Source organism: Cyprinodon variegatus, unplaced genomic scaffold (assembly GCF_000732505.1).
Source record: "Cyprinodon variegatus isolate N-32 unplaced genomic scaffold, C_variegatus-1.0 Scaffold725, whole genome shotgun sequence".
Lineage (NCBI taxonomy): Eukaryota > Metazoa > Chordata > Actinopteri > Cyprinodontiformes > Cyprinodontidae > Cyprinodon > Cyprinodon variegatus.
The window spans coordinates 136,125-161,728 of record NW_015151178.1 but is presented as its reverse complement, the minus strand read 5'-3'; the positions used below and the strand labels follow the sequence as shown (position 1 = coordinate 161,728).

At 42.3% G+C, this 25,604-nt stretch overlaps 1 protein-coding gene across 1 annotated transcript; it reads left to right on the top strand.

The window, feature by feature from the left end:
- LOC107097814 (phosphatidylinositol 3-kinase regulatory subunit alpha-like) lies at positions 1 to 24,749 on the top strand. Its single transcript, XM_015395116.1, has 17 exons — positions 1 to 183; positions 2,900 to 3,381; positions 5,508 to 5,637; positions 9,332 to 9,424; positions 9,809 to 9,880; positions 9,960 to 10,076; positions 10,232 to 10,430; positions 10,553 to 10,635; positions 18,159 to 18,264; positions 18,356 to 18,454; positions 20,976 to 21,156; positions 21,236 to 21,361; positions 21,441 to 21,583; positions 23,070 to 23,246; positions 23,328 to 23,402; positions 23,537 to 23,710; positions 23,796 to 24,749. Exons 2-17 carry the CDS (start codon positions 3,190 to 3,192, stop codon positions 23,983 to 23,985), a joined length of 2,157 nt encoding a protein of 718 aa, XP_015250602.1. The 5' UTR covers positions 1 to 183; positions 2,900 to 3,189; the 3' UTR covers positions 23,986 to 24,749.
- The last annotated feature ends 855 nt before the right edge of the window (positions 24,750 to 25,604 follow it).

Genomic DNA, 25,604 nt, shown 5'->3' with positions numbered 1-25,604 from the left:
TCTGCTGCCGAGAAGCTGAACGGACGGTCGCTCGATCCTCCAGCGTCTCCATCCTAAGGATATTCGCTACGTATTGGATCTATTTTGGTTCTGGAGAACCCGTGGAGATGGAACCCATCATGTTGTTCTAAGTTCTGTCTGCTGGAGCCTTTTCTTGGCGATAAAGCTTTAAAAATCTAAAAGGTGAGAGACGTCTTTTTTTCCCCCAGCTAGCACAGTTAGCTTGTTGGTTTCCTGTTTCCTGGAGCTTTTTTTGTCGGGCTCCTGTTTCTGTCCAGCAGCCTTTACTGCATCACGGAGCAGTTTCTGCTTTAAACCACCTTTAAGATCAGACTGATAAAACAAAAACGTTCTTATAGGGATTTAACTTTAAAACCCCTGAACTGTATTTAAATACCATCCTTACAATTCTCTTTTATATATGACAACTTTTAGTCTAAAAGTGCTTAAGAAATATTAAGAGTAAATGAAAAATATGTAAAGTATAAAACTCGACATTTTGAAGGAATTACATATAAAGTAATACTTGAAATGGAAAGTAAATGGCATTAATAAGGTGTTAAACATTCATTATTCCTGCGAGTCTCTGCGCTGATTGCTCTGAAGAAGAAAAGACAAAAAGATTGGAGGAAAATAATAAAATAAGAATCCATCTATAATGTAGTCTGATCAGATCTCCAAAATCAGAAAAAGAAAACTTTTTTGACCATTAGTTCTTCTTTGATAAATAGCTTTATATAGACATATAATCAGTTGGTCTAAATAGATGTGTGGACATAGAATGTGTTTTATGTTGTTTATTGCAGCAGTTAAGGGGTACTTATGTTAAAATAAGATGCTAAAAAGACAGAAAATTTGCAGGATCAAGGGGCTTAAATCATTTGTAGTTTTATGTAGATTATACAGATTTGATTAGTTTATTAATCATGTCAATAAATTAACCAAAAAAATATTAAGATCAGAACCTTTTTTTTTTTTCAAATGAATTTCCTAATTCTTAAATGATTTTTAATTAACTTTTCATGAACTGTTAAAAGGGCTAAACTAAAATCTATAACATTGTAATTGTTGAAAACGTTTCTTAATTAAATGCATATATTAATATGGAGAACCTGAGTCAGCTGGTCCCCCCCACCTACTGAATGAAACCCCCTACAGCCCCTTGGAAAAACTTCAAGTTTTGAAAAAGTACACTAATTTAAATCTTCTTTTTTTAAATTATATATATATTTATTTTATGAGTTGCCAATTTTACATCCAGGCTGTAGAATTTCTGGTAATTTCCCCTGGTAAGACCCATGAAATACTTTTTTCTGTTAGGTTTTTCTTTTAGTTTTAAATGTTTTATAGTAGATTTATTAGTTTGGAAATTAACCATAATTGTTCCAACTGCATATCTTTTAACGATTTGTTTGATTAATTAACTTGAACATTTCAACAACTTCATTTAATGATTCAAAGTTGATGTATTTTTGATTAAAAACTAAATATTTCAGGAAAAAGGATTGGTCAGTATTTTACATGTTATTAATTTAATGGTCGTAGAGCTAAATTGGAACCTTCATACATGTTTCCCCTAAATAAGATTTGCCGCCTTTCCTCTAAAATAAGTGATTCAGCTGTGAAAGTGAACCAGTAATACCCATTTCCTGCCATGACTCACAAATAATGAATAATTAATAAAAAAAAATTAAAATGTTAAAATCTACTCATTAGTTTTTTCACTTTTCTGCTGCATGTAGCAAGGATTTTAATAACTTTATTGTTATTTTTTTCTCTCCATCTATTCTATGTGGCTCTAACAAAACTAGATAAAAATTTTAATTATTAAGGCATCAGAAAAAGGTTATTCTGGAAGTTTTTATGCAGTATTTGCATAGAATTTCTAAAGCAGCAGGGCAACAATAGTACACAGCTTTTACAAGTAATGACTAGTCTTAAGCTTTAAGCTTGCTTAATTTGCAAATTATATAAGTTTTTTTTCTTTGTTAAAGGTAAAATGATAGATTTTCTTTTTTTCTGATTTTAGATGAAGAATTAAGTTTAATTTCCTAGGCTTTTAATATGAATACAATCCTCAGTATGGCTCTTCATGAATATATTTTGCAGCTGCTGAGGACAAAGCGGCTCTTTGAGTTGATAAAGTTTTCAGCCCCTCTGTTCAAACTATTCATACTAACCAAAACCAGAGAGCTGGGTTTTAGTGCGTCTGGATCACCTGACCTGTTTGACGGTAAACTGTGTCCAGTTACAGTCTGAGCTTTGGTGCAAGTTAGGTTTCAGTGGTACTTCTGAGAAACATGGTGATGAACTCTGATGCTCTTGGTATCATTTCAAACATAAGCCTTCTTCGGCTGTTAATCAGTTATATAATCTGTAACTATTTTTATACGTATTTGCTGATTTAAAACCCAAAGATCCGGTTTTATCTGGTCTGCTCATCGCTGCAGCTAAACAACATCCTGGGGAAGCCCTGCATGAGGCTACGGCTGCATAACCGCTGCTAAATATACGAACGCCGCTGCATGCGCGCTGGCTGAGAGGTTGCTGCAAAGTCAGTGACATGCCACACGCTCACAGAGGAGCTATTTCTGCAAAGTCAGTGATTAGATGCAATCAGCTGGGTTTCCTTAGAAACCTTTTGACCAATCTGGACGATTTTCTTAAATAGTTTTTACTAAATCGCCTTTAGATAAAACATGTCGAGACTTTGCACTGTATATTTAAACAGAACTAAACTTCATATAAATTCTTAATATTCTAAGACTCTAGAAGCAGCTACAGTTTGCGGCTCAGAGTCAATGACATCGTAAATCTGTTGCAGACGGTTTGATGTGTCCATAAACTGCAGCTGCTCTCATCCCGTTGCTCGTTGCTAAAATCCTGTTTCTTCTCCCAGGTCGAGCTGTGGCTCCACAGATGTGGCCTCTACCTCCGCCCAGTCTCCAGTTCATGAAGGAGGAAGATGCTTCTCTGATCGAGCGACTGTGGATGGGTCTGGAGGGATGACAGAACATTAGCAAACATGGAGACAGGAGAGACGCACCAACAGCTGGAAACGCCATATTTACTTTATTCTCCACTTTAGACGCCCTCAGGACCTCAGAGAACCCTATTTTTCTACCGTTTTTTCTACCCCAGAGTTGATAAAGTTTTTGATAGAAACTCTGAAGCCATATTGACGTCAGGATGAGCACAGAGGGCTTTCAGTACCGTGCGCTGTACGACTACAAGAGGGAGAGGGAGGAGGACATCGACCTGCATGTCGGAGACATGCTGCTGGTCACCAAAGGAGCGCTGCTGGCGCTCGGCTGCAGCAACGGAGACGAGGAGCGGCCAGCAGAGATCGGCTGGCTGCCGGGCTTCAATGAGACCACTCAGGTACGCTGCTGTAGATTCTGCCCAGTCTGCCCTCCAGAACATCCTCACAGCTGTCTTATTGTTGTTTAGGGAAGGTGTAGAGAACCACTGGTGCCAGTTCAGATCTGTAGAATAGAGAACTGGACCATTTCAGGCCAATGAGTTTTAATTTTTTGCAGTAAGAGCAAAAAAGTCTTTGTGTCAAAAGACGTCTTTCGATCACTGTTTCCATTAACAGACAGGGTGTGTCACTCTGACATGCTGTCAGATTATTTCCCACCTTATTTCACTGCAGAGTATGCTAACTGATATAGCTCTGTGTGTTTATTGTAATCCATCATCCAGTGCTGGGACAGACTGTCCTGTTAGCAGCTCCTTTAAACAGCCAGTTGTGATCGTTCTCTGAGGAAAAGTTCAAACTTAGCTTCATGAAATGCATCAACTCACACAAGCCTTTCCAATCTACTGTGTTTATTGCTAACAGTTTTTTCCTGCAATGTTACAAACAGGTTTCATAATGCTCTTTAGTTTTCTATCATCACATCCTCACCTTCACAGCACAGAGAAGTCGATGCTGTTCCGCCATGCGGCGCGGCTAAATGGGCGCTTTGTATTTGATAACTTAAGGGATTAATCAACTGTTAATATTTACTAAGAGAACCGGATAATTTTCATTCTGAATCTTTGTCTCCATCAAGCAGATTCCCAGACTGGACTCTGGATCGATTTATATTCCTGCTCTAGCTTGCTTCCAATCTAGAATTATTTATCTAGCAAATACCAGTGAGACTCTTAGAAATGAAGAATGGCAGCAGCAGGATTATAACGCTGAAATAAATTCCTTCTAAGCAGACGTTGCGTTAGTACGATTGAACAAATGTTAACCTTTATAAACCATTAATTGATTCCCTGTAAGTCAATTATTTATTTACGTCCCTAGTTCATAAATATAAGAATCTATATACATGTTATGATTTAGTTCATAAACAACATCACAAAGGATGGAAAAATGCCTGGAGATTAGGGGTGGAACGGTTCACAAAATCCACGGTTCGGTTCGCGGTTTCGTGGTCACGGTGTTCGGTTCTGTATATGTTGATTGTTAGCCTGACATGTTGGTCGTGTTGCTGTTAGCATAAACAATACATGTTGCACAATGTTTGCACACTGTTGCACTTTTATCCACAGCTTTCTTTCCGCCGTCATCGTAGGTCACTCTAAATGCAAAGCGGTCCCATACAGCAGACCTATAAAGTGCTGCTGGCGCGTCTTCCAACTCCTGTTCTTTCCCACTCGCCATACCCACACAATTCTCCACAACAACTGATTTTTTTCTGCTACACCCGGCTACGCTGCTTCGCTTCTTCTTCTTCTTGTTTACTACTGGTGGTTGGCTTTGGTCGCAGTGCCGCCACCTTCTGCTCTGGAGTGTAAACGCTTCGCCTATGAGAAAAAGGAGCAGCGCATGAACCGAACGCAACACACGCGAATCGAACCGAGACAGTCGAACCGAACGGTTCGGACGGTTTTCATAAACCGTTCCATCCCTACTGGATATATATTATTTTTACTGTTGGACGACTTGAAGAGGCCTTGAAAATGTTCTGCTTCCACTGGTTGTGTGTTAGTTTGTGGTCTGTGCTCTACGTTCCCCGGTAGAGTCGGCCAGAATATTAGGTACAGGAGGGTAAAGCAGCTGCCAGCGTTGTGCTCTGCGTTGACTCTGCAGCTGGACTCTGTTTGCTCTCTTTGATCTGCGTTCCTGTGGATCCTTCAGAGGGTTGATGAAAGAGCTGACAGAGTGGTCCAGAACCACACGGTGGTCACAGCAACAGGGGTCTGACTGGGCTGAGATGATATCCGCTGAAATATGACGCCCCCCCCTGTGAATCAGAACCAGCTCAGTTAGGTTTGAACGTTTCAGGACTGGGCTGCAGCGTTTTCTCTTTGTGTTCCTGAGATCAGGCAACAGTTGTTTTTCATTTATTTTCTGCAGCTCTTTCTATGTTTGAAGGTTCTTGTCTCCTTAACGAACCAATGTGGTGTTTCCTTCTCAGTGGTTTTTGTCTCTTACGGGTTCTGGGATCCATGGAGTCAGTGAAAATCATTAAACCTCTACTTAAAGCCTCTCTCTCTGTTTTCGACAGGAAAAAGGTGACTTCCCAGGGACGTATGTAGAGTTTGTTGGGAGGAAGAGGATGTCCCCGCCCACTCCGAAACCCCGCCCACCCAGACCACCATCGGCAGCATCTGTGAGGACCGACTCCGAGTCGGAGAGTAAGTCATCATCTGCTGACGCACAGGAATAAAAATGTTTCCCTGTTTTATTTTAACTTTAATGTTTCTGCTTCTGGTTGAGCAAACATGTTTTTTTTTTCTCCCCTGCTGTGACTCAGGCTGGTTTCCTTCAGCTGCTTCCTCTCTGCTGTTTTATTCACTAGAACAGATAAATATCTGCTTCTAAACAGAACCCTGGTGCATAGTTTCAGGTCCAACTGGACCTTTTTTCTTCCTCTAAAGAACCAGAACGCCCCCCCCAGCAGATCTGTTCCTCCTCCACGGTGTCAGATGTTGGCATATACACAGCTGGTGTTTAGTGAGGGCTGTGGTTGCTGACTGAACAGATCTCAGGTCTGTTCTGCTGCCATCAGCTTTACTGTGGAGCACAGGAAGTGTGTGTGTGTGCTGCTGTTGCTACCTGCCTTTTTCCCAGAACTGCTGTTCTTTTTTCTCCGATTTCCTCCTTTCAGAAACAAACATGTCGGAGGTTTTTATTTCTTTGCCTTTTCGTTGTAAGATCGGCTAAAGAGCCAAACAGTCAGAGCCGTAAAGAGGATGGATTACTTTCTGAAGAACGCCATGTCTGTTTCTAAACCCGACGTTACCCACAAGCCTGATTCTCACCGTACAGTTTTACTGAAACCTGGCAGCTTCCCATCATCTGCTGGGATCTGGAGGTTTAGCTTCCATTAGAATCAGATCCAAGCAGAGTTTCCTCCTCTAAAGCCGATTAACTTGTTTTTTTCCAGGCTTCTATTGCAGCTCCTGGTCGTTTTCAGATGTTCATAAGCAGTTTCCATAAATAACCGCTTAAATGTTTGCAGATGACCTTCTTGTTTTAATTAGCGGTTTGCTCATCTGGTTGTTTTCAAAATTTTTTCTGCATCCGTCTGATTCATTTCACACATGCATGGCTTCTTCTTTGTTTGGCTAAATTCCCCACAAAGCAGCCAGATTCATGAAACACATTTCAATCATCTGCCGCTTTCAGAGCAGAGAGCTGCTTTCAGAAGAGTCTGAGCTAATTAAGGCACAACTTCCAGCAGTTAATCACTGGAAGCCAACATCTGCTCTGTTAACTCTGGCCTACGTGCCGGTTTAATCTTCTAAAGCTGCTCTGCTGCCTGTTAGACGGAGATCTGCGCTCAGTGTTAGTGTTCAGCTGAAGCTGTGATGGTAGAGGAGCTCTGTTTTCTGACGTTATGTTTTAACGAATCAGAAAGGAAAAAGCTTCCTGGATGGGAAGTGAAACATCTCAACTCAACTCAACTCAACTTTATTTATAAAGCGCTTTCAGTCAGCCAAAGCTAAAATCAAAGCGCTGTACAGGTCATTTGAGCAGATTATAAAACACAATTATCACCACAACACACTCAAACAAACTCAAAGATTAAAAAAAAACAAGTAAGAGCAGAAAAAAAGTCGAAGTCTCACTCAAAGGCCTGAGAGAAAAAGTGGGTCTTTAAAAGGGTTTTAAAAGAGCTTAGTGTAGGGGCCTGTCTGATAGAAAGGGGGAGGGCATTCCACAGTTTGGGAGCTGCCACAGAGAATGCTCGGTCCCCTCTGAGCTTCCGCTTTGCTCTAGGTGCTTTTAGAAGGAGCTGATCAGCTGATCTAAGGGACCTAGCGGGGCAGTAATTCTGTAGTAGCTCAGAGAGGTATGGTGGAGCTAGGCCATTTATTGACTTATAAGAAAATAAAAGAATTTTAAAATGAATTCTAAAATGGACAGGGAGCCAATGAAGTGAGGCCAGGATTGGTGTTATGTGTTCCCTCTTCTTTGTCCCAGTTAAAAGTCGTGCTGCAGCGTTCTGTACGCGCTGCAAGCGAGAGAGGGAAGACTGGCTGACTCCTGTATACAGAGCATTACAGTAGTCCAGCCGCGATGTAATAAAGGCGTGGACCACTGTTTCCAAGTCTCGGTGGGTTAAAAAGGGTTTGAAACAAAGACTATGGCCTGGGTGACTGAGAATCTTCACCAGCAAAGATCAGAAAGGGAGCGATACGGAAGAGGTTTAGGGCCACTGAAAAAAAAAGTTAACTGATTTTTAAATTTTATTTCAGTTTAACATGGGAAAAAAGTCAGAATTCTGACTTTAATCTCAGAATTCTGACTTTTTTTTAATCAGAATTCTCACTTTAATCTCAGAATTCTGACTTTTTATAGGAATTCTGACTGAATTCTGACAATAAAAAAGTCAAAATTCTTAGATTAAAGTCAGAATTTTGAGATTAAAGTCAGAATTCTGATAAAAAGTGAGAATTCTGATAAAAAAAGTCAGAGTTCTGACTTTTTTCCCATGTTAAACTGAAATAAAAATAAAAAATCAGTTAATTTTAATTTTTCTTTTCGGTGGCCCTAATCCTCTTCCGTAGAGCAACACAAATAACTGTGTGAGAGAACCTCAGCAGAACCAGAATAGGGGAGAATTTATAATTGTCTTCAGAAGTTTTTTCAGCAGTTCCCAGTTAAACGCAGCTGTTAGCGGAAAGTTGGGTTAAATCTGTGAATGAAATCAAAACGATTCTCCATCCATCCATCCATCCATCCATTTTCTAACACGCTTAATCCCAAGTAGGGTTGAGAGGGGTGCTGGTGCCTGTCTCCACCTTTCTACGGGTGAGAGGAGGCCATAGAAACGTGGAGATTCTAAGTTGTTAGAAATGTTATTAGATGTGTTTCCGTCAACTTTTTCTTTTGAGTTTTTTAAAGTATCGCATTAGAAGGTCTTCATGGGAAAAGCAAAATATGAAGATACTTACTAAATCTCACAAACAAACATGTTTATGGTTATTTAAGGTGGTTTTAAACTTAAAAAGGAATAGCATAAATGTGCTAAAGAGGAGAAGGATTGGCATTTGTTAAACACGTCCTGGCTCAGATGAGCAATCAGCTGGTTGTGCTGCAGCATTAGAATCTAAGGCTACGTTCACACTGCAGGCCTTAATGCTCAATTTCGATTTTTTTTTGCATTGCTGTTCATGTTTCCAAATATATGCCACTTGTATGTGATCTCATGTGTGCACAGAGGACGTAATGACGTTACAAGCCAGCGTGCTCTTTGTTTACGGAAGTAAACATAGATGGCAGTGCTGGAGCGCATCTAGTGATCTTTCTCAACCTTAAAAACGGATGGTTAAACATAAAGACTGCTCTCCGCATCATCGTCTGCCATGGTTGTTGTTTTTGTTCTCGCCTCTGCATAGCAAGACGCAGAATAACGACCTCTGTCACTATTCTGGTACGGGTTGGATGAATGCGACCTGGCTGTTCAGACACAGATCGCATTTGAAAAGGTCAAATTCGTCTCGGATTCAGGACCACAAAGCCAAGTGGCCTTGGGTCACACTGGAAAAAATCGGATCTGTGTTGTTCAGACTGTCAGATCAGATACAGGTCGCATATGGGTAAAAAAATTGGATTTGGGTCACTTCAGTCTGCTGTTTGAACGTAGCCTCATTTCTCTGGATGTCATGCAGCGTCAGTAATACTAGCTGACATGATAAAGTTAGTAAAACTTGTCTGATTACGTTGATTAAAACTTGGCTTTATGAATTATTTTCTGCTACCTCTACTTCCTGCTTAACCTGATGTATGACGATGTCGCCTGGTTGATTTGTCTGCTTTCAAGGTTTTGGACCAAACATGGCTGCTGGTTCCTCTTAAACTTTGGTTTTGTTTGTTCCTCAGCTTTGGCGCTGCCGGACCTCCCTGAGCAGTTCGGACCCCCAGACACAGCCCCGCCTCTCCTCAGCAGACTGATGGAGATCATCGAGACCAAAGGTAGAGGAACCCCTCGTGTTTAAACCAGGCTTTCCGTAGAACCCTCTGGGTTCTCTGAATTGACGTAAACGTCCAATTTCAATTGATTAAACGAAAGAATCAGAATATTTAATGATGAGGGGGATAAGTTTCCCTTTAGCTCCAGTTTTAGTTTTATAGGCTGTTTCTTTTGTTTTTTCCTTTAAAACCACGAACATCCGTCTCTAAATGACACCAGCTTCTGCTCTGCTTCGGTTGATCTCACTGTGAAATTGTTCAGAACCAACCCGACCCGAAGCCCCACTTCTGGTTGAAGGGTTCGGTTTGTTTCAGTCAGATTCAGGCTCTGTTCTGTGAGAGGATTTCAAAAATGGTGACCGGGTCGATTCTTTGCTCTCTGTCCAGGTTTTGACAGTCCGGCTTTGTACCGCAGCATGAGCGGAGGAGTTCTGGACACCCGGCAGCTGGCCGACACCGGTGAGGAACCCAAATGACTCCAGGGGTTCTACTTCAGCCCGGTTCCCTTCAGGTGAACTGATGTGCGTTTGTTTTTCAGACCTGGAGCAGCTGGATGTGCCGTCTCTGTGTGACGCGGTGGTCCGGTTCCTGCAGGATCTCCCTGGTCCCATCCTGCCCCCCTCCTTGCAGGCTGACATGAGCCATGCGGTCCAAGGTCAGCAGAATCCAGAACCTCATGGTCCAAATAGCTTTTATACAACCTAAGAACCTTCCAGAACTTGGAGGTCTAACATTTATAGACTGGGTAATGGTTCCTGCTGGTCGATGGGTGTTTCTGTCCAGATATAAATGTCCTGTTTTTGTCTGCAGAGGTCCGAGACCCGGAGGATTGTGCCCAGGTTCTACGGGGCGTGGCCAGCTCACCCGCCTACCCGCCGCAGTACGGTTTGACCCTGCTGAGCGTGGTCCGTCACCTGGCCCGCCTCTGTCTGCACGGCTCCAGGAACCAGCTGAGCCCCCGGATCCTGGCGGAGAACTTCAGCCCCGTGCTGTTCCGACAGCCAGCCGGGTCAGTCAGACTCACCTCACTTCTAGGCTTGATGTAGAACTTCAGAACCTCTGTTTGGGTCTCAGCAGGAACGGATGTGAGCGTTGCTGTCAGAACTCACAGATTCTTTGTTTTCCATCCAGGTCCGAGTCGGCTCTGGATCGTCTGGTTCAGGTTCTGGACGTTCTGATAACCGGAGAGCTCAACATGAACCAAGCGGCACCAGGTAAGTCCAAACTGTCTGATCCATATCAGAGGTGGTTAGGTTTAAACTGGATCACCAGCTGCTCGGTTCCCGTCTCAGTGCCGATGTTGAACGCCATGTTGGTCAGGGAGGTTAAGCTCAATGATGTCATCAGTGATGTCATCCAGAGCTGGGTTTTTATCGAGTGGATCTCAGCTAGGTCTAGAAACAAAGATGGCGTCTAAACATCTGCTTCCCTGATAAACAAACTTAAAGGTACAGAGGAGGATGTTGTTTTCCCGGGTGGATCATCAAAATAATTTTTCCTCCTAACTATCAATCATTCTAGGGATAAGTTTTTACATAAGGCCGTTGTATTGGAGAAAAAGTATTCAACTAATGGAGATGGATGGATTCCACTCAGTTGGCATTTTATTTTCATATCTTTGCAAAGAGAGAACAGTTCATACAGCCCTGGTAATCAGCCATTTTCACTTAGTGGTAGTAAGTCTTACATAGTGGAAAAATTGCAAATCTTTTGGAAAGTAAGCATGTATGAGAGATGCAATCAGTAACCTTTAAACAGAGCGTGCACGAGCAGAAATGGGCTCTCGCACACGTTTAATAGGCATTCCCTCTAGAGAGGGTGTACAGGTTATGCATGTGCATTTTTTTTTTAAATGGAGAGGGTGTGTCTTTTCAAAAATAAGCAAAAATCCTCCATTATACCTTTAAAGCAACACAAACGATTATCTTCATTTAGAATGGTGTATCGATGCTCCTTAAAAACTCAGCTTAGTAGTTTGAGATGGTGGGATCCGTCTCTGACTGCGTCATGTGACCCAGAGCGCTGCTTTCTGGCAGTCTGACCTCCTTTATAAGACCAGAGCTGGTTAAGCTAACAGTTCTTAGCTGAACATCTGATGCTTACCTGATCAGACATATTTCTGGTTCTCTGATGTAAGGTTTAATCTAGAGGAGTGAATGTGGCCTTGAATTTACCAGGAGCTCAATGACTTCTAATAAAGCTGAACAATTGTTCTGCTGTCAGATTCCAAAACATGGAGGGAGGTCGTTTAACTTTGAAATCATAGAGCTAAACCTGGAAGTTGTAGGTCTAGCACCTCTAGTGGACAGAAGTTGAAGTGTTGCTTTAATAATAAATCGGTTCATGTTCAGACTATTAGTAACCAGATCAGTTTTACTTGAGTTCATGCTGGTAATAGTTAATCCAGTAAGCTATATTTAGATCAATCCAAATTAATCCAGGCATATTTCCGATTATTACAGAATGAAATCGTTTGTAAGTCAGATGGAAAACCAACAGCCTCTATTTTTACATCTGGAGTCCAGAGTTTAATAGAAACAGGTTGTTTAATGAATGAATTGAGTGAATTTAGGGCCGTTATGATGTTTTCAGTTCGATCAAATTATATTTGATCATCTAGACATAATTTTATCTTGATATTTGTGTTATGTTTTAGGTTTTATGTGATATATGAACATGATATAGCTGAAACTATCCGGCTATATCGCTGTCAGGAGCTGGGGTTGGTCTCCCCCTTTGCAATAAATCTGCACTTCATAAGCTGAAACATTTTATTACCTCCAAGCTTTGTTTGGCCTCCAGATTGACTCATTATCAGTTTATAGAGCAGATTCAAGCCTCACATCACTGATGGCTAAGTATCGGTGTATAAAGCAACACTGATGGAGTCAAGAGCCATGGAGGAACGCTGTGAAGTTATGAAAGAGGTTTCTCCATCTGGTAATCAGATGAACCAGTCTGGGATTTTTTTATTCTTATGAGAAGTTAGATGGAGGGAGGATCATTGTTTGGTTTTCAGGATGTGGGCTTCTGCACCAGAGTTCCACCCTGAAAGCTTCAATGGACTAAAAGGTTCTGGATGATTCTGTGATCCCAGCTTTATAGATGAGCCCCTCCCTCCTTCAACGTGACTGAGCACAAAGTAACGACCATAAGGACGGAGCTTAGAGTGGATCAGCCTTCTTTTAGTTCAGAGGGGTTTTCCTGGCTGCTTGTGCTTTTGGGGGGTTTGTTGGTCTGTTAGTCACATGGTGAGGCTGAATGACTGTGCGGTGATTTTCATCCTATGGCTGGTCACATGACCTATGAGTCGCTAAATGGTGGTGAGAGTTCAGACTCATCACAAGGCTTCCTGTTCCTCACCCAGCCCAACAATCTGCTTTCTGCTCGTCTTCTTCGAGGCTTTCTGTGCTGCCTGTAGAAAAACCGAACATCTGGGGGCCGCAGCGCCCCCTGCTGAGCCCTCTGCACAACATTTAGCTCAAAATGAGCTGCAGTTTAGACTGGAGGTAAAAACCGGCTTCAAAACATGATAGAAACTCCAGCAATGAGGGTTTCTGTAAGAAAATAAAAAGTGTTTTTATTATGGAATAAATCAGCAGCTTCCTGTCAGGATGATGGGATGAGCTCAGAGCGCCGACCCTGATGCAGGTTGGTGTGTTTGTGAGACCATCCAGTTTCTTCCTCCTCTGATTGTGAGTCAGTCGGTCAGCAGGAGCAGCAGCCGAATCGGTGACATCATCCATCCACACGGAGAGAGATGCTGCTGCGGAGGAGAGGGGGGCGTTGCCTTGGTGATATCACTGCCTTTAACGTGATTGGCTGAGGCCAGCGCTGATGTCACACATCTCCAAGCTGCCTCCCGAGCTTTGAAGTGGAGCAGAGACTGAAGCAGACGGACTGAAGGGGAAGTTGGGTCGTTTTTATAAAATGACGGCAGCTCTGAGGTTCTGAGCTGCAGCGATTCGGATCAGAACCGAGCTCGGTGTTTTTCCAGAGGCTTAATTCCACCTGTGAGTCGTTTGAGACATCTGAGAGGGGTCAGAGGCTGTGATGGAGCGCCAGGATCGAGGCAGAGCCCCGTCAGAACCGGCGATGGGAAGAGAGAAGATCTTGTGTTATATTAACATGCAGAGTCCAGGTAGGATTGAGGACGAACCCCTGCGGGGGGGTCTGAGGCTGGGATGGATCCTCTTAGGTTCTGTGACGCAGCGTTATCTCTACCTGCTCCTCCATTTCCTCCGGTCCAGCTCATCACATGTTCATGAGGACAGACAGCAGCTCCTTTGAAGCTGCAGCCTTTCTTAAAAGTTAAGCATCACTCCCACCTAGTTTGAGCCCACCACTGCTACCTAACAGGGAAATACCAGGATGCAGATGATGAATTATTACAAACCTGGCCAGTTGGTCCAACTGATTTAAAAACATTTCATCAATCTTAAATGTTTGCAAATTGATCAGATATCTGTTTCATGTCCTGCAGCTTTAAGAGGCGTTTTTCAAAATCACCTCCTCATAGTTCTATAGAGGCCCAGAAATTGTCTGATTTAGGTTTTTGGACCGAGGGTGACATCTAGAACCTGTAGATCTTTCCCTCCAGGCCGGATTATGGACACCTCTGCCAGCGAGGAGAACACATGCTGTTAAATATTGAAATGTAAAAATATTGTTTGATGTTCAGAACAGTTCTGGTTCTGATGGTTTTCTTCTCTAAAACTGGAAGCACTAAGTTATCCTGTCAGAGTTAACCGACGCGTAGAGGTTAGCCCCGTTCATCTGGAAAACTGCTAACGGGGGAAGAGCATTAGCACAGTGTTTCTGTCATTAAATTGTTAGTTTTTTAAATTATGGCCTGAATTGGCATCAAAATGCATTAAGTAGGACTATTGCGGCATTTAAAATGATTTATTAAAAAAGAAAGTTTATAAAAACGATTTAATCAGATATATCTTGATATATTTGTGCGGAACTGCTTCCGGTTGATTCGACAGCATTTTCAGAAAAGAAGCTGGAGGTGGAGAATGGGGGGGAAAAATGCTAAGTTCAGCAAAAGTGGCTGGAAATTTAGGAATTCGGACATGGCTGCTGCCTGTCGACGGAACAGATGAAGGATTTTGCGTGTATATTTGAGTCATGGCTGCTTGATGATGGCATTAAAATGAATTCTAAGAGCATTAAAAAGCATTAAACTAGAGTTACTCATTCCTGTATAAACTCTGTAGCATCAGCAGCTAGCTGCTAGAAGGTGCTGGAACAGGGGAATCTTTTTGTGGTTTCCTTTGGCTCAAAGTGAGAATGAAATGTTTAAAAGGTGCAATAAGTTAAAATGACACCTAAAGTTTCTAAAGGGAACAAAAAAAGAGAGTTCTGCTCCGTAGCTCTGGGTTTATCAGGAGAAACGCCGAACAAAGACGGTGGATGTGGAGAGGATCTGTTGTTCAAACTGGATGTTTCCTCCATCCTGGGGAGCAAATTAGAGGATTTAGGTTTAGATATCTGATTTAATTCTCTTTTAAAAGCCATTCTTGCACAGTTTATAAAGAGTCCAGTAAACCGATGATTGATGGGGAATGATGACGTGTTCAATGGTGATGTGTCCAAAAGAAACGGAAAATGGATTCAATGATAATTTAATGTTTAAGCAGTCAGGTGAACTTTTCCAGCTTTCTGCTGCCATGATGGAGATTAAACAGTTTCTAATGAAGCAACAGGAAATGGAGCGAAATGAAACTGAAACATCAGAGCAACATAGAGTTATATCACTTGGAAGAAATCGAACTCTAGATAAGTCATTTTTTCTTAGAATAAGTGCATTTGTTCTTGGATTGAGGAGATAAAAGAGACATTTTGCCAATGGAACAAGACTATTTACATTTAAAATAAGAAAACTCATTTGCATTGTCTTATTTTTAAGTGCATTTTATCTAATTATCTTATTGTAAGAGTAAAAATACTCATTCCATTGGCAAACTCTCGTTTACCTACTCAGATTAAGGCTAAATACACTTGATTTCTACATCGTTTTTCCAGTGTATACTGCATAGAAAGTATTCCACCAACACTACTTCAGCAGCTGATTGCTGCTTTCTAATCTTCTTATAATTTCTCATGTCTTGTTTTTGGGTTTGTTTGCTTTAATTAATTACTTTAAAAAATATTTGAGACAGCAAAATGTCTTTATTTAGTTCTGCAGAACGTATCTAGTTCTTTTAAATTTGAAAGCAGTTTTATAAAGCTTGTTTTAATGCAGCATCTGCAGGACTTTAGATTCCAGAGAAGGTTTTATTATCCGTTTGTTGGGAATATTTGGCCAGTTGGACGGAGGTGTCATCGAAGGATTTACTTATGTTTTCCTGATACCATTCAGCCGTAGCTTTAGCTAATAAATGAGCAGAAATCCTCTCATTGTTGGTTATAAATCCTGTGTGAAAGCTCAGTTTTACAAACGGCTGTTTGACTCATCGTTCCGCTCGTGTTCCTTCAGCCAGTTTCTGCCTGCAGGTTCGCAGCAGTGGGACTTAAACAGCAGCAAGAATCAACCTGATGGCATCATGACAATAAAGTAGAGCTGTTCATGTTGGAGTCTACTGGATTTCTGAATACAGCTATGAATACGTGCATCATTAGTCGACTCGTTTATGGTTTAGAGATGAAGCCATGGTAATTTTTGAAGGCTGTGATGTTTCAGTGGTTGACAGAGCATCCGGTCAGTGAATCTGTGTTCCTACAACAGATGGCAACTGAAGCTGAATCGTTTTAGTCCTGATTTTAAAGGAAAAAGAAGCTAAAAAGGAGCCTCAAACAGAGGATTGAATTAAAACCTTAACAGTTTTCTTTGATATTATTCTGTTGAGTTGTTTGCATAAAGGGTAGATAACAAACAAATCGTTGCATTAAATGATTTTATTGGTATTTAATCAAAAGCATAAAATCCTGACAGATTTTTTTTTTCTGAAAACCAAACTATAACCAGATAACCGTTATTGCTTTAAACAGTTGCTAGTCCAGAGTTAATTCTAACTGATCTGCATAGATCTGCTTACAGCAAAACCCACTTTCATCTTATTGCCGCCACCTGAAAGGACAATGTGACAAATGATGAGTTGAATCTCTTTAAACGTAATGTGACAAACAGGTTTAGTCTCTTTGCCATTTAGAAATCTGCATTTTTAAATGTTTTTTTAACAGTGTCCTTTCTGGCGATGTGACAATAAGAATAATTGTCTTGATGCCAAAAGGAGCCCAACAGATTTTACTTTCACAAGTGGAGCAGTACGGCTATCGCCATAGTGTTCCGGTTTATTTATGCATATAAATAGCTTTATTATAATTATGCAGGGAGTTTTACAGATTTTATAGACACTGCAATGTAAGTGGAACAGGAGCGGAAAACAGGAAAAAAGGAGGAAAGATGAAGGAATGAGGAGATAAAAGGGAGATAATGATAAAACATCTTCAGTCTGCTTCATCCCCTGCAAAGAGAGATGTAAAATAAAAAACAACAAATGCAATTTTTGAACCAGCGATTTAATAACAAATTCAGCCCAAGTTCCAAAACTGATTTGATCTCCTGCTTCCACTAAACCCCCAACCTCCCTTTCAGCTGATTAATCTAAGATTGACCGATAGAAACATTGTCAGGTCGATATGTTTGGATGATATTCGCTTTTGTTTCAGCCGATGCATGCATGCAATCTCTGATTAGTTAGTTCCTTCAGCAGCCTGAGATCATGCGAAAAGCACACATTCACACTCTGTCTATTTTCTATCCTTTGTTAAATTAGTTTTATTTGTTAATGTTTGTGTTTAAGAAAGATTTGGATAGAATTGATCATAATGTCATTTTTATCATTTAAATCAGCTCAAAAAAATCTGCAAAACATCAGTTTGACTCAAGATAACCTTAAAGTAGCCTTAAAAACTTTCATCAGTTGATTTCTAATTTATTTTTGTTAGTTTTTATTGTTTTTATTATCTTTTTATTGAGTTCAGCCAGAGTCTGTTGGTTGCTGATGATTAGGGTTATGGTAAGGAGGCCCTAAATAATCAAACTTAAGGACGCACAGAGGAGCTGATCAGCAGTCAGAAACTGTCAGTTTTTACAAGGAAGGACATAAAAAAAGCTTTGAGTGAATTTATATACTTCTGCTCTCTGGACCAATCACAGCAAAGAAGTGTTAAGGCTGTAAAATAAGAAGTAAAAATGATCGGATGATGCAGAAACCAGACAGGAAGCGTCCTCTGGTTGTTTTTATAGCAGATGAAACGTCTCTGCTGTCTGAAACTCTCTGGTTTTTATTTCAGGGGTCAGAATGTCTCTTTTTAAAGGTTCCTGGCAGGAACTGTTTGAATTGTTCATACAGTCAGTAGTATGCAACAAAAAGTCTCTGACAGGTTTCATCTTTACGTTAAACTGTCAGACGACCTGAAGAACTGAGATCTGGTTCTTCAGGATCTGCTCAATGTTCAGCAGAGAAAACTCACAAACCAAACCTTTTCTCTGAAATTCATCTCCATTATTTTAAACCTCGTCTTTTAAGAAGTTTCTTTTAATGTGTAATCTAAATCTTGATGTTTTCCTGCAAGATAAAGGCTGTTTTGTCCTCCTGTACGTCTGTTAATATAAGTCCATGAAGTGTGGAAGATGAAGTCAGCTGTCAGGCTGATGATGGAGACGTTTATTTTCTTCCTGGTTCCACGTCCTCCACACGTTGAACCGTCTGTCTCTTTGTTTCAGCTCTGCCTCCCAAACCTGTGAAGTCTTCAACTCCTGCAGCCCCCAGCAGCTTCAACAACAGCATCTCCCTGCAGGACGCCGAGTGGTACTGGGGGGACATCTCCAGGTGAGACAGACCATCACATGTCCTCTGTGAGGAAGAGGAGGGAGAGCCGCGTGAGGCTGCAGAGAACACAGACGGCTGCTTGTGTTTGCAGGGAGGAGGTGAACGAGAAGCTGAGGGACACCGCCGACGGTACGTTTCTGGTTCGAGACGCCTCCACAAAGATGCACGGAGATTACACCCTGACTCTGAGGTAAAGCTGCCAGCTGTTCTGAAACACGTTTCTCTCTGATACGATCGTTCATGGGATGAGTGGCTCTGTGCTCAGATTCAGTGACTGACTCTCAGAAGGAAACTGCACTTTTCTTTCTGCGAGCTGTGATCGGAGGGTTTAATTGTTTTCTGGAGGCTGGGTGATGCTCGAAACACGTGGGTCTGCGTGCGAATACGACGCTCTTTTATTCTCCGTGTGGCTATGTGGGCGTGTACACCACCTCACAGCACCAAAGCCTCCGTACACGGTGACCCCTACACCACCGCCGCACTCCTTTCCAACATTTTGATTAATCAATTATTGAAATCTACAGCGAATTTAGAAATCGATTAATGTTTAACTGGACAATACAGACTCTAACACAGAGGCTCACTCAGAGCAGGAGTCAGAATGGTTTAAAATATCTAAACAGATTTAATTCTGTGATTCTGCTCTGTCCAGTTTTTAACCATAATCTGGTTTAAAATAGAGATGTCCCGATCCAGGTTTTTGCACTTCCGATCCGATACCGATACTGGCCGATACCAGCCTATCCGAGCATGTATTTAAGTTAAAGTATTTAGCCTTAGTTGTAAGACTCATGTTGAAAAGGGTTTTAGAACTCTTGATAACATCTAGCCAGCTAAATTAGGTGATATTGAATAAAACACAATGCTTGGTAACAACAAACTTACCTGTTTATTAAGAGATAAACACAAACTGGACAAAATTATGAATAGCAATCTGAAATTGCACAGTGAGCAGTAAAACCGTAAACAGTTAAAGGTGCAAGTATTACTGTAAGTTTTAATAAAAATGCAAAACAGACAGGAGTGGAAAATAGTCTATTAACTTAGAATCAGGACTCTACTGTTGAAAAAAGACACTGCTTAAAAAAAATCAGTGCAAATAATAGTTACACAAAAATGCCTTATACTCCCCAGTGTCCTCCACACCTAGTCTCCATCTACACATCGTGCTGGATAAAATAATCCCACACGGCTGACATTTTCCCGCTATCTTCCAATTCACCTGTTTTAATGGTTCGGCCGGGAGACAGACCCAAAAAGACCTGTGGGTGTGTTGAAGGTGTTTTGGAAAATACGGACCGGATTCGGGGAACACTGGCGCAAAATAGTGGAATGGATTGTTTCAATCGGCGAAACTGGAAAATACGGACCGGATTTTTTTTTTAAACTGGATCGGTATTTTTACATGCTTTGCAGATACGCATTTTTTTGCCAATATCGGCGTCCGATCCGATCCACGTATCGGATCGGGACAAGCCTAGTTTAAAACAAGATCCTGAATCTTTGCCGCTTAGCTTAAAAACCAACAAACTTAACCGGTTGATGACCGATGGAGATTTGAGCTGTTTCAGGTTTTTTCTTAATTTGTTTTTATTTTTTTTATCTGCAGTAAAGGTTGGCAAAAGCTACTTTCTGGTTTCTTTTATTTTCTACCAAATCTGAATAACTTATGTTGTGTATTTCCACTTAAAGGGAAACGCCGTTTTTTTTACACGTCATACACGCGCCGCTTAGTTTTTAAAAGATATAAATATAAAAAATATAACCTCTGATGTCTGGGGGACAGTGATTGGCCTACATGTTCTGAATGCTAGCGTACCATACAGAATAAATGATGAACAGTTTAGTTTGTGCCTTCAAGTCATTGCCCATAGGAAGACGTTACTTGGATATAACCTAACGGAATATCTTCAGAACGGCTCCAAATGACACTAAACTTATATTGGTGAGTAGAACAGGATGTAATAATGTAAAATTAAGGGACCAATGTAAAAAAAACAACGGCGTTCCCCTTTAAGTTTAATAACAAAAGGGACAAATGGGTATTTTTCTTTTAAAGGCCAGCTTTTACTCTTTCATCCTCTCTAGGAGGTGACATTGATTTAAATGGCAGCAACTCAAGCTGTGAAAAATGCTGTAAAAAAATCTTATTTTACAACAAAAAATGAAAAAGAACACAATGTATGTTAGCAGCATCGATGTTACACAGAGAATTAGTTTATCAGACGACTAAAAACAGAAGTGAAGAACTGATGTCAGTCTGAGCTATGGAAGCCCATAGAGTCAATCTTCTTTTATTATTCATAGATAGAATAAATTAATCACCCTAATTTGAAGCGTTAACGTTACCAAAGTCTAAATGTTTGAAGTTTCCCTGAACTTCATCATGTTCAGACATGAAGCAGCAGGAAGCTGAAAGCGCTGTGATGTTAAAGCCGCTGCCTACAGCGCCGCTGCTGAGATCAGATAAATGCTCAGAGATACGATCACATGACTGTGATGGAAACACAAACTGCTGCTCTGAAGAATTACAGAAAGTCCAACCAGATCTGAACTTTAATCTGAAACCGCTTCAGAAACGTTTTTTTTTCTTCTGAGAGTCTGAAGGGTCTGAGTTTAATATTAGGGGGAGGTCTGTCTGTTTGTCTGAAGGTGTTGGAACAAGTTCATGTTTAAGTCACACGTTAAAGTTTCTGATTCTGTGTTTACAGGAAAGGAGGCAACAACAAACTGATAAAGATTTTCCACCGCGAGGGGAAGTACGGCTTCTCCGACCCGCTAACTTTCAGCTCGGTGGTGGAGCTCATCAACCACTACAGACACGAGTCCCTGGCCCAGTATAACCCCAAGCTGGACGTGAAGCTGCTCTACCCGGTTTCCAAACACCAGCAGGTACGTCCCCCGCTCTGACGAGCCGCCGTGGCCTCAGCGGTAGCTCCGCCTCCTCTTATCGCTCATCCTTTTTGTTCAGGACCAGGTGGTGAAGGAGGACAGCGTGGAAGCTGTGGGCAAGAAGCTGCACGAGTACCACCTGCAGTACCAGGAGAAGAACCGCGAGTACGACCGACTCTACGAGGAATACACCAGAACCTCTCAGGTAGGATTGCCAGCCGGACGCCAAGAAGCAAAGAAGATGCAGGAATGTAACCAACAGCGCCCCCTCTGGTCGCCCGCAGGAGATCCAGATGAAGAGGACGGCCATCGAGGCGTTCAACGAGACCATCAAGATCTTCGAGGAGCAGTGCCAGACGCAGGAACGCTTCAGCAAGGAGTACATCGAGAAGTTCAGACGGGAGGGCAACGACAAGGAGATTCAGAGGTAGGCTGTTACCACGACAACTGTGTCTGGGACCACACTCGCACATGGAGCATGCAAAAAGGATGCTGGGTTGCCATAGCTACAGTGAACAGGAAGAAAAGACCTGCTGATGAATCGGGTTTAAAGCCGGGAGATAAATGAGAGCTCATTGGCCAATCAGATCGTCTCGTTCAGACCCTATGGGCGGGATTTCTTCTAAAGCAGAGAGATTATCTTTAAACTGATTAACTTCTGCAGATCAGCTGTGAATTTTATAACAGAGTTGACCTTTAAACGTTCCATGTTATCTTGTTTCTTTGATCCTCTGATTGATCTATTATATTAATCTGAGACAGGATATTTATTTTTAGGTCTTACTGATGTTTCTGGTATCATATGACTGTTACCGTTTTATTTTGGTCCTGTGGGTGTTAAAACTGCTCTAAAGATAAAGCTGCTCTGGTTTTCACACCCCTTCAAACTGATCTAGGCTTCTTCTAAGCACCTCAGACCACCCTTCTCTGAAACCACTAAAATAAACATCTACTGTAACCAAGTGGGTTCGACTTAGAGCGACTTAAAGCAGATTGAAGAAAATCAGAGAACAACGAGCATCATGAAGAGGAAGGAACACTGCAGATGGTCTGGGAGGAAGTTCTGGACCAGTTTAGGTTCTAAACATTGAACGTGTTCAGAGCTTCAGCCTGTTATCTGAATAAAGAGAGAGGATGGAGGAGCTGCAGATCCACCTGAACTGATAGGCTGGAGAACAGCAGCTCAGATGGAAGAACGTCCTCAACTCCACATGATTAAATAGTTTAATTGATTAATTGGTTTATTTAATTAATTAAACAGCTAAAAAATTAAATTTAAGAAAGTTATCTGTCCTGATCCAAGTTTAGTTTCCCCTGATTTAAGGAGGTCAGGCAGTTTAAAATAGTTTCTGTTATAAATAGGAAAATATCCATTATTTTCCTGCTCAAAGTAATGGAAAATTCATTTATCTTAAGATATTAGAATTTATTTTCAATCAGTTTTTACGGAAAAAATGTCACCTCAGAGGAACAGTTATGTTTAAAGGAACCAAAGAAAGTTCCTGGAACCAAAAAGCCGCGTAGAAGATGATTGTTCCCTCTTCCTGCTTTCCTCCAGCAGAGGGAAGGAAATCAGATCGATGGTTGGAGATAAATCAGAAAAATCCAGGAGGAACATCTGAGACTGGGGTGAGGTTCACCTTCCAGCAGCTAGAGATGATTTAGATCAGAGCAGATCAGTGTGCTTAGACTGGCCTAGTCAAAGTCCAGACTAAAAAATCCAAAAACTGTAAAGAGAATTTAGATTTATGGAGAAGCAGAGATGTTTGTAGATGTTCAAAGCTGGAGGAGATAAAACCCCAGTGGACCTGCAGCTGGGAGCTCTGGGGTTTGAATACTTTCTAGGTTCTATTATAAGCTGTTGTTGCTGTGGAAACGGTCCGTCACTATCCCCTCTTCCCGTGTCGTTGAAGGATCATGGAGAACTACGACAAGCTGAAGTCTCGCATCAGCGAGATCGTGGACAGCAAGCGCCACCTGGAGGTGGATCTGAAGAAGCAGGCTGGAGACAACCGGGAGATCGACAAGAAGATGAACAGCATCAAACCAGACCTGATCCAGCTCCGCAAGACCAGGGACCAGTACCTGATGTAAGCCCCGCCCACAGGAACCAGCAGCGGCCCGGGAGGAAGCTGCGTAGCGACTAACGGTTCTGTTTGGGTCCGTTTCAGGTGGCTGACCCAGAAAGGAGTCCGACAGAGGAAGCTGAACGAGTGGCTCGGGCTGAAGAACGAAACCACAGAGGAGTGAGTCTCGCTACCCGCCTGGCTTCCTGTTTGGTTGCTTAGCAACAGCCAGCCGTATGAGCAGCTGAATGTTCCTGCGGTGTGCATCCTGTCTCTAGAGGATCTCTGTAACTCTTCCTCTTCGTGTCTCTCAGTGAGTACAGCATGGTGGAGGATGAGGAGGACCTTCCTCATCACGACGAGCGCCTGTGGCGTCTGGGGAACATCAACCGCCATCAGGCCGAGGCTCTGCTGCGAGGGAAGAGAGACGGAACCTTCCTGGTCCGGGACAGCAGCAAACCGGGCTGCTACGCCGCCTGCTCCGTTGTGTAAGCCCCGCCCCCTCACCTGTTCTCTCACAGCAACCCCTCTGCAGGGTTCTGATGTTCACCCATGTCTGTCTCCTCCTCTCAGGGTGGACGGCGAGGTGAAGCACTGCGTCATCAACAAGACCAGCACCGGTTACGGGTTCGCTGAGCCCTACAACCTGTACGGCTCCCTGAAGGAGCTGGTCCTGCACTACCAGCACACCTCGCTGGTCCAACACAACGACTCGCTCAACGTCACGCTGGCCTTCCCCGTCTACAGCCAGCAGAGGCGGTGACCCCCCCGCCGACGCATCAGAACCGCGGTTCCAAGACTGGATTTTACTGTGAAAGTCTCCCAGTGACGATTGAACTTCCTGCCAGGATGAAAGGGCGGAAAACCAGACGATCAAGACTTTACTCTGAGGAGGGATCACATGGGACTGGTCCAAACCGGATCTAACTCAGTTTACAGTCCCGTTTATCACAAAACAGTCAGGATTTATGAATGAAATCTGATTTGTTACTGAGGTTCTACTGAAAGGTCAGGTTCGGCTCTCAGGTGTGATGCAGATATAAAGTCAGAGGAACCGATTTTAAAGCCTTTCAGTTGGATTTTATTCAGAGTCTGAAAACAGATCTTCTTTCTTTAAAAAAAATCTTCACCTGGTTGATCTTCACCAGTTTGAGCACAACGTTCCTCCTGCTTCCGCCCGCCCTGGGTGAGGAAACAGCAGGTTCTAATGTCCCGTGTGATCCTGACCTCGCAGGAACTGATTCTGCGAATCCTTCATCTCCGCCTCATAGCGTCAGACCTGGACGCGTCAAATCATCAGAACTGTTCTTAGCGTTTGAGCCGCAGGTCAGCGGAACCAGAACCGAACCCTTAGATGATGTCAGATGGGTCGTCCAGAACTTCAGAGAACACTGTGAGAGCTTCAGATCGAGGTTTGAAACAAAAGAAAACTGTCCGCCGTCACTTCCTGTTTCATTTTCCGGAGCGGACGCAGAATCTGGAGCTCCATCGGAACCGCCGGGAACGGAGAAATCAGGGAACAAAAAATAAAAAAGCACCAAAATCTCTGGAATCATTTCAGGACTTAAACGTCTGTTCAGACGCTCGAATGGAGCAGAGATATTTTTCTGACTTTTTTTTTTTTCTGAGGAAAACCAGGTACAGAAGCTGACGCGTTGTCATGGAAACCGCCTCCCCGCCTCCATCGGATTCCGAACAAGCTGATGTCTAAAAAGTGATCTTCGGTGATTGTTTGTTTTCTCTCTCAGACGGATGCATGAACTAAAAACAAAGCAGTTAAACGGGAGAAGAAGGAAATAAAAAAATAAGAACAATCTGAGGATCCAGACGCCTGAAAGCTGCTTCTAAACACGAGGGACAAGCTTCCTCAGAGCTTCGCTCCTATCGCCGTCTAGTCTTTTATACGTCTGAGAGGTTTCCAGGACAGCCACTGCAGCTCTTCAACCCAAAACCAGCAGATCTTCAGTCTGAAGAGCTCCTCTGCTGTTCGTTTCATTTAGAAAACCCAACAACCCTAAACACCAAGTCTGCAGCATTTTAAGGACTGTTACATGTAGATTGCTGTGCTATTGCTGCTTTGCTGCATCGTCGCTCCTCTGGATATATTTTCTAAAGTTAAACTCTGATCTCCAAGCTTTTTGCAGCAGGAAACGTAAACCTGACTGTATTTAATCGATCAACGTAGATCTGCTTGTATAGAAGAGATCTGTTGAACATTTATCTTGTTTCTGGTTCAAAGTGAATGAAAACCTGGCAGCTGTAGTTTTTAAAAGAAATAATTGAAAAAATGGTGAACTAAGATGAAAAGTCAGAGGTAAAGATGGAGTCCACTGCAGCTTTAAAAGCTCATTTATCAGCTGATCTGGTTTTATTGTTCTAACT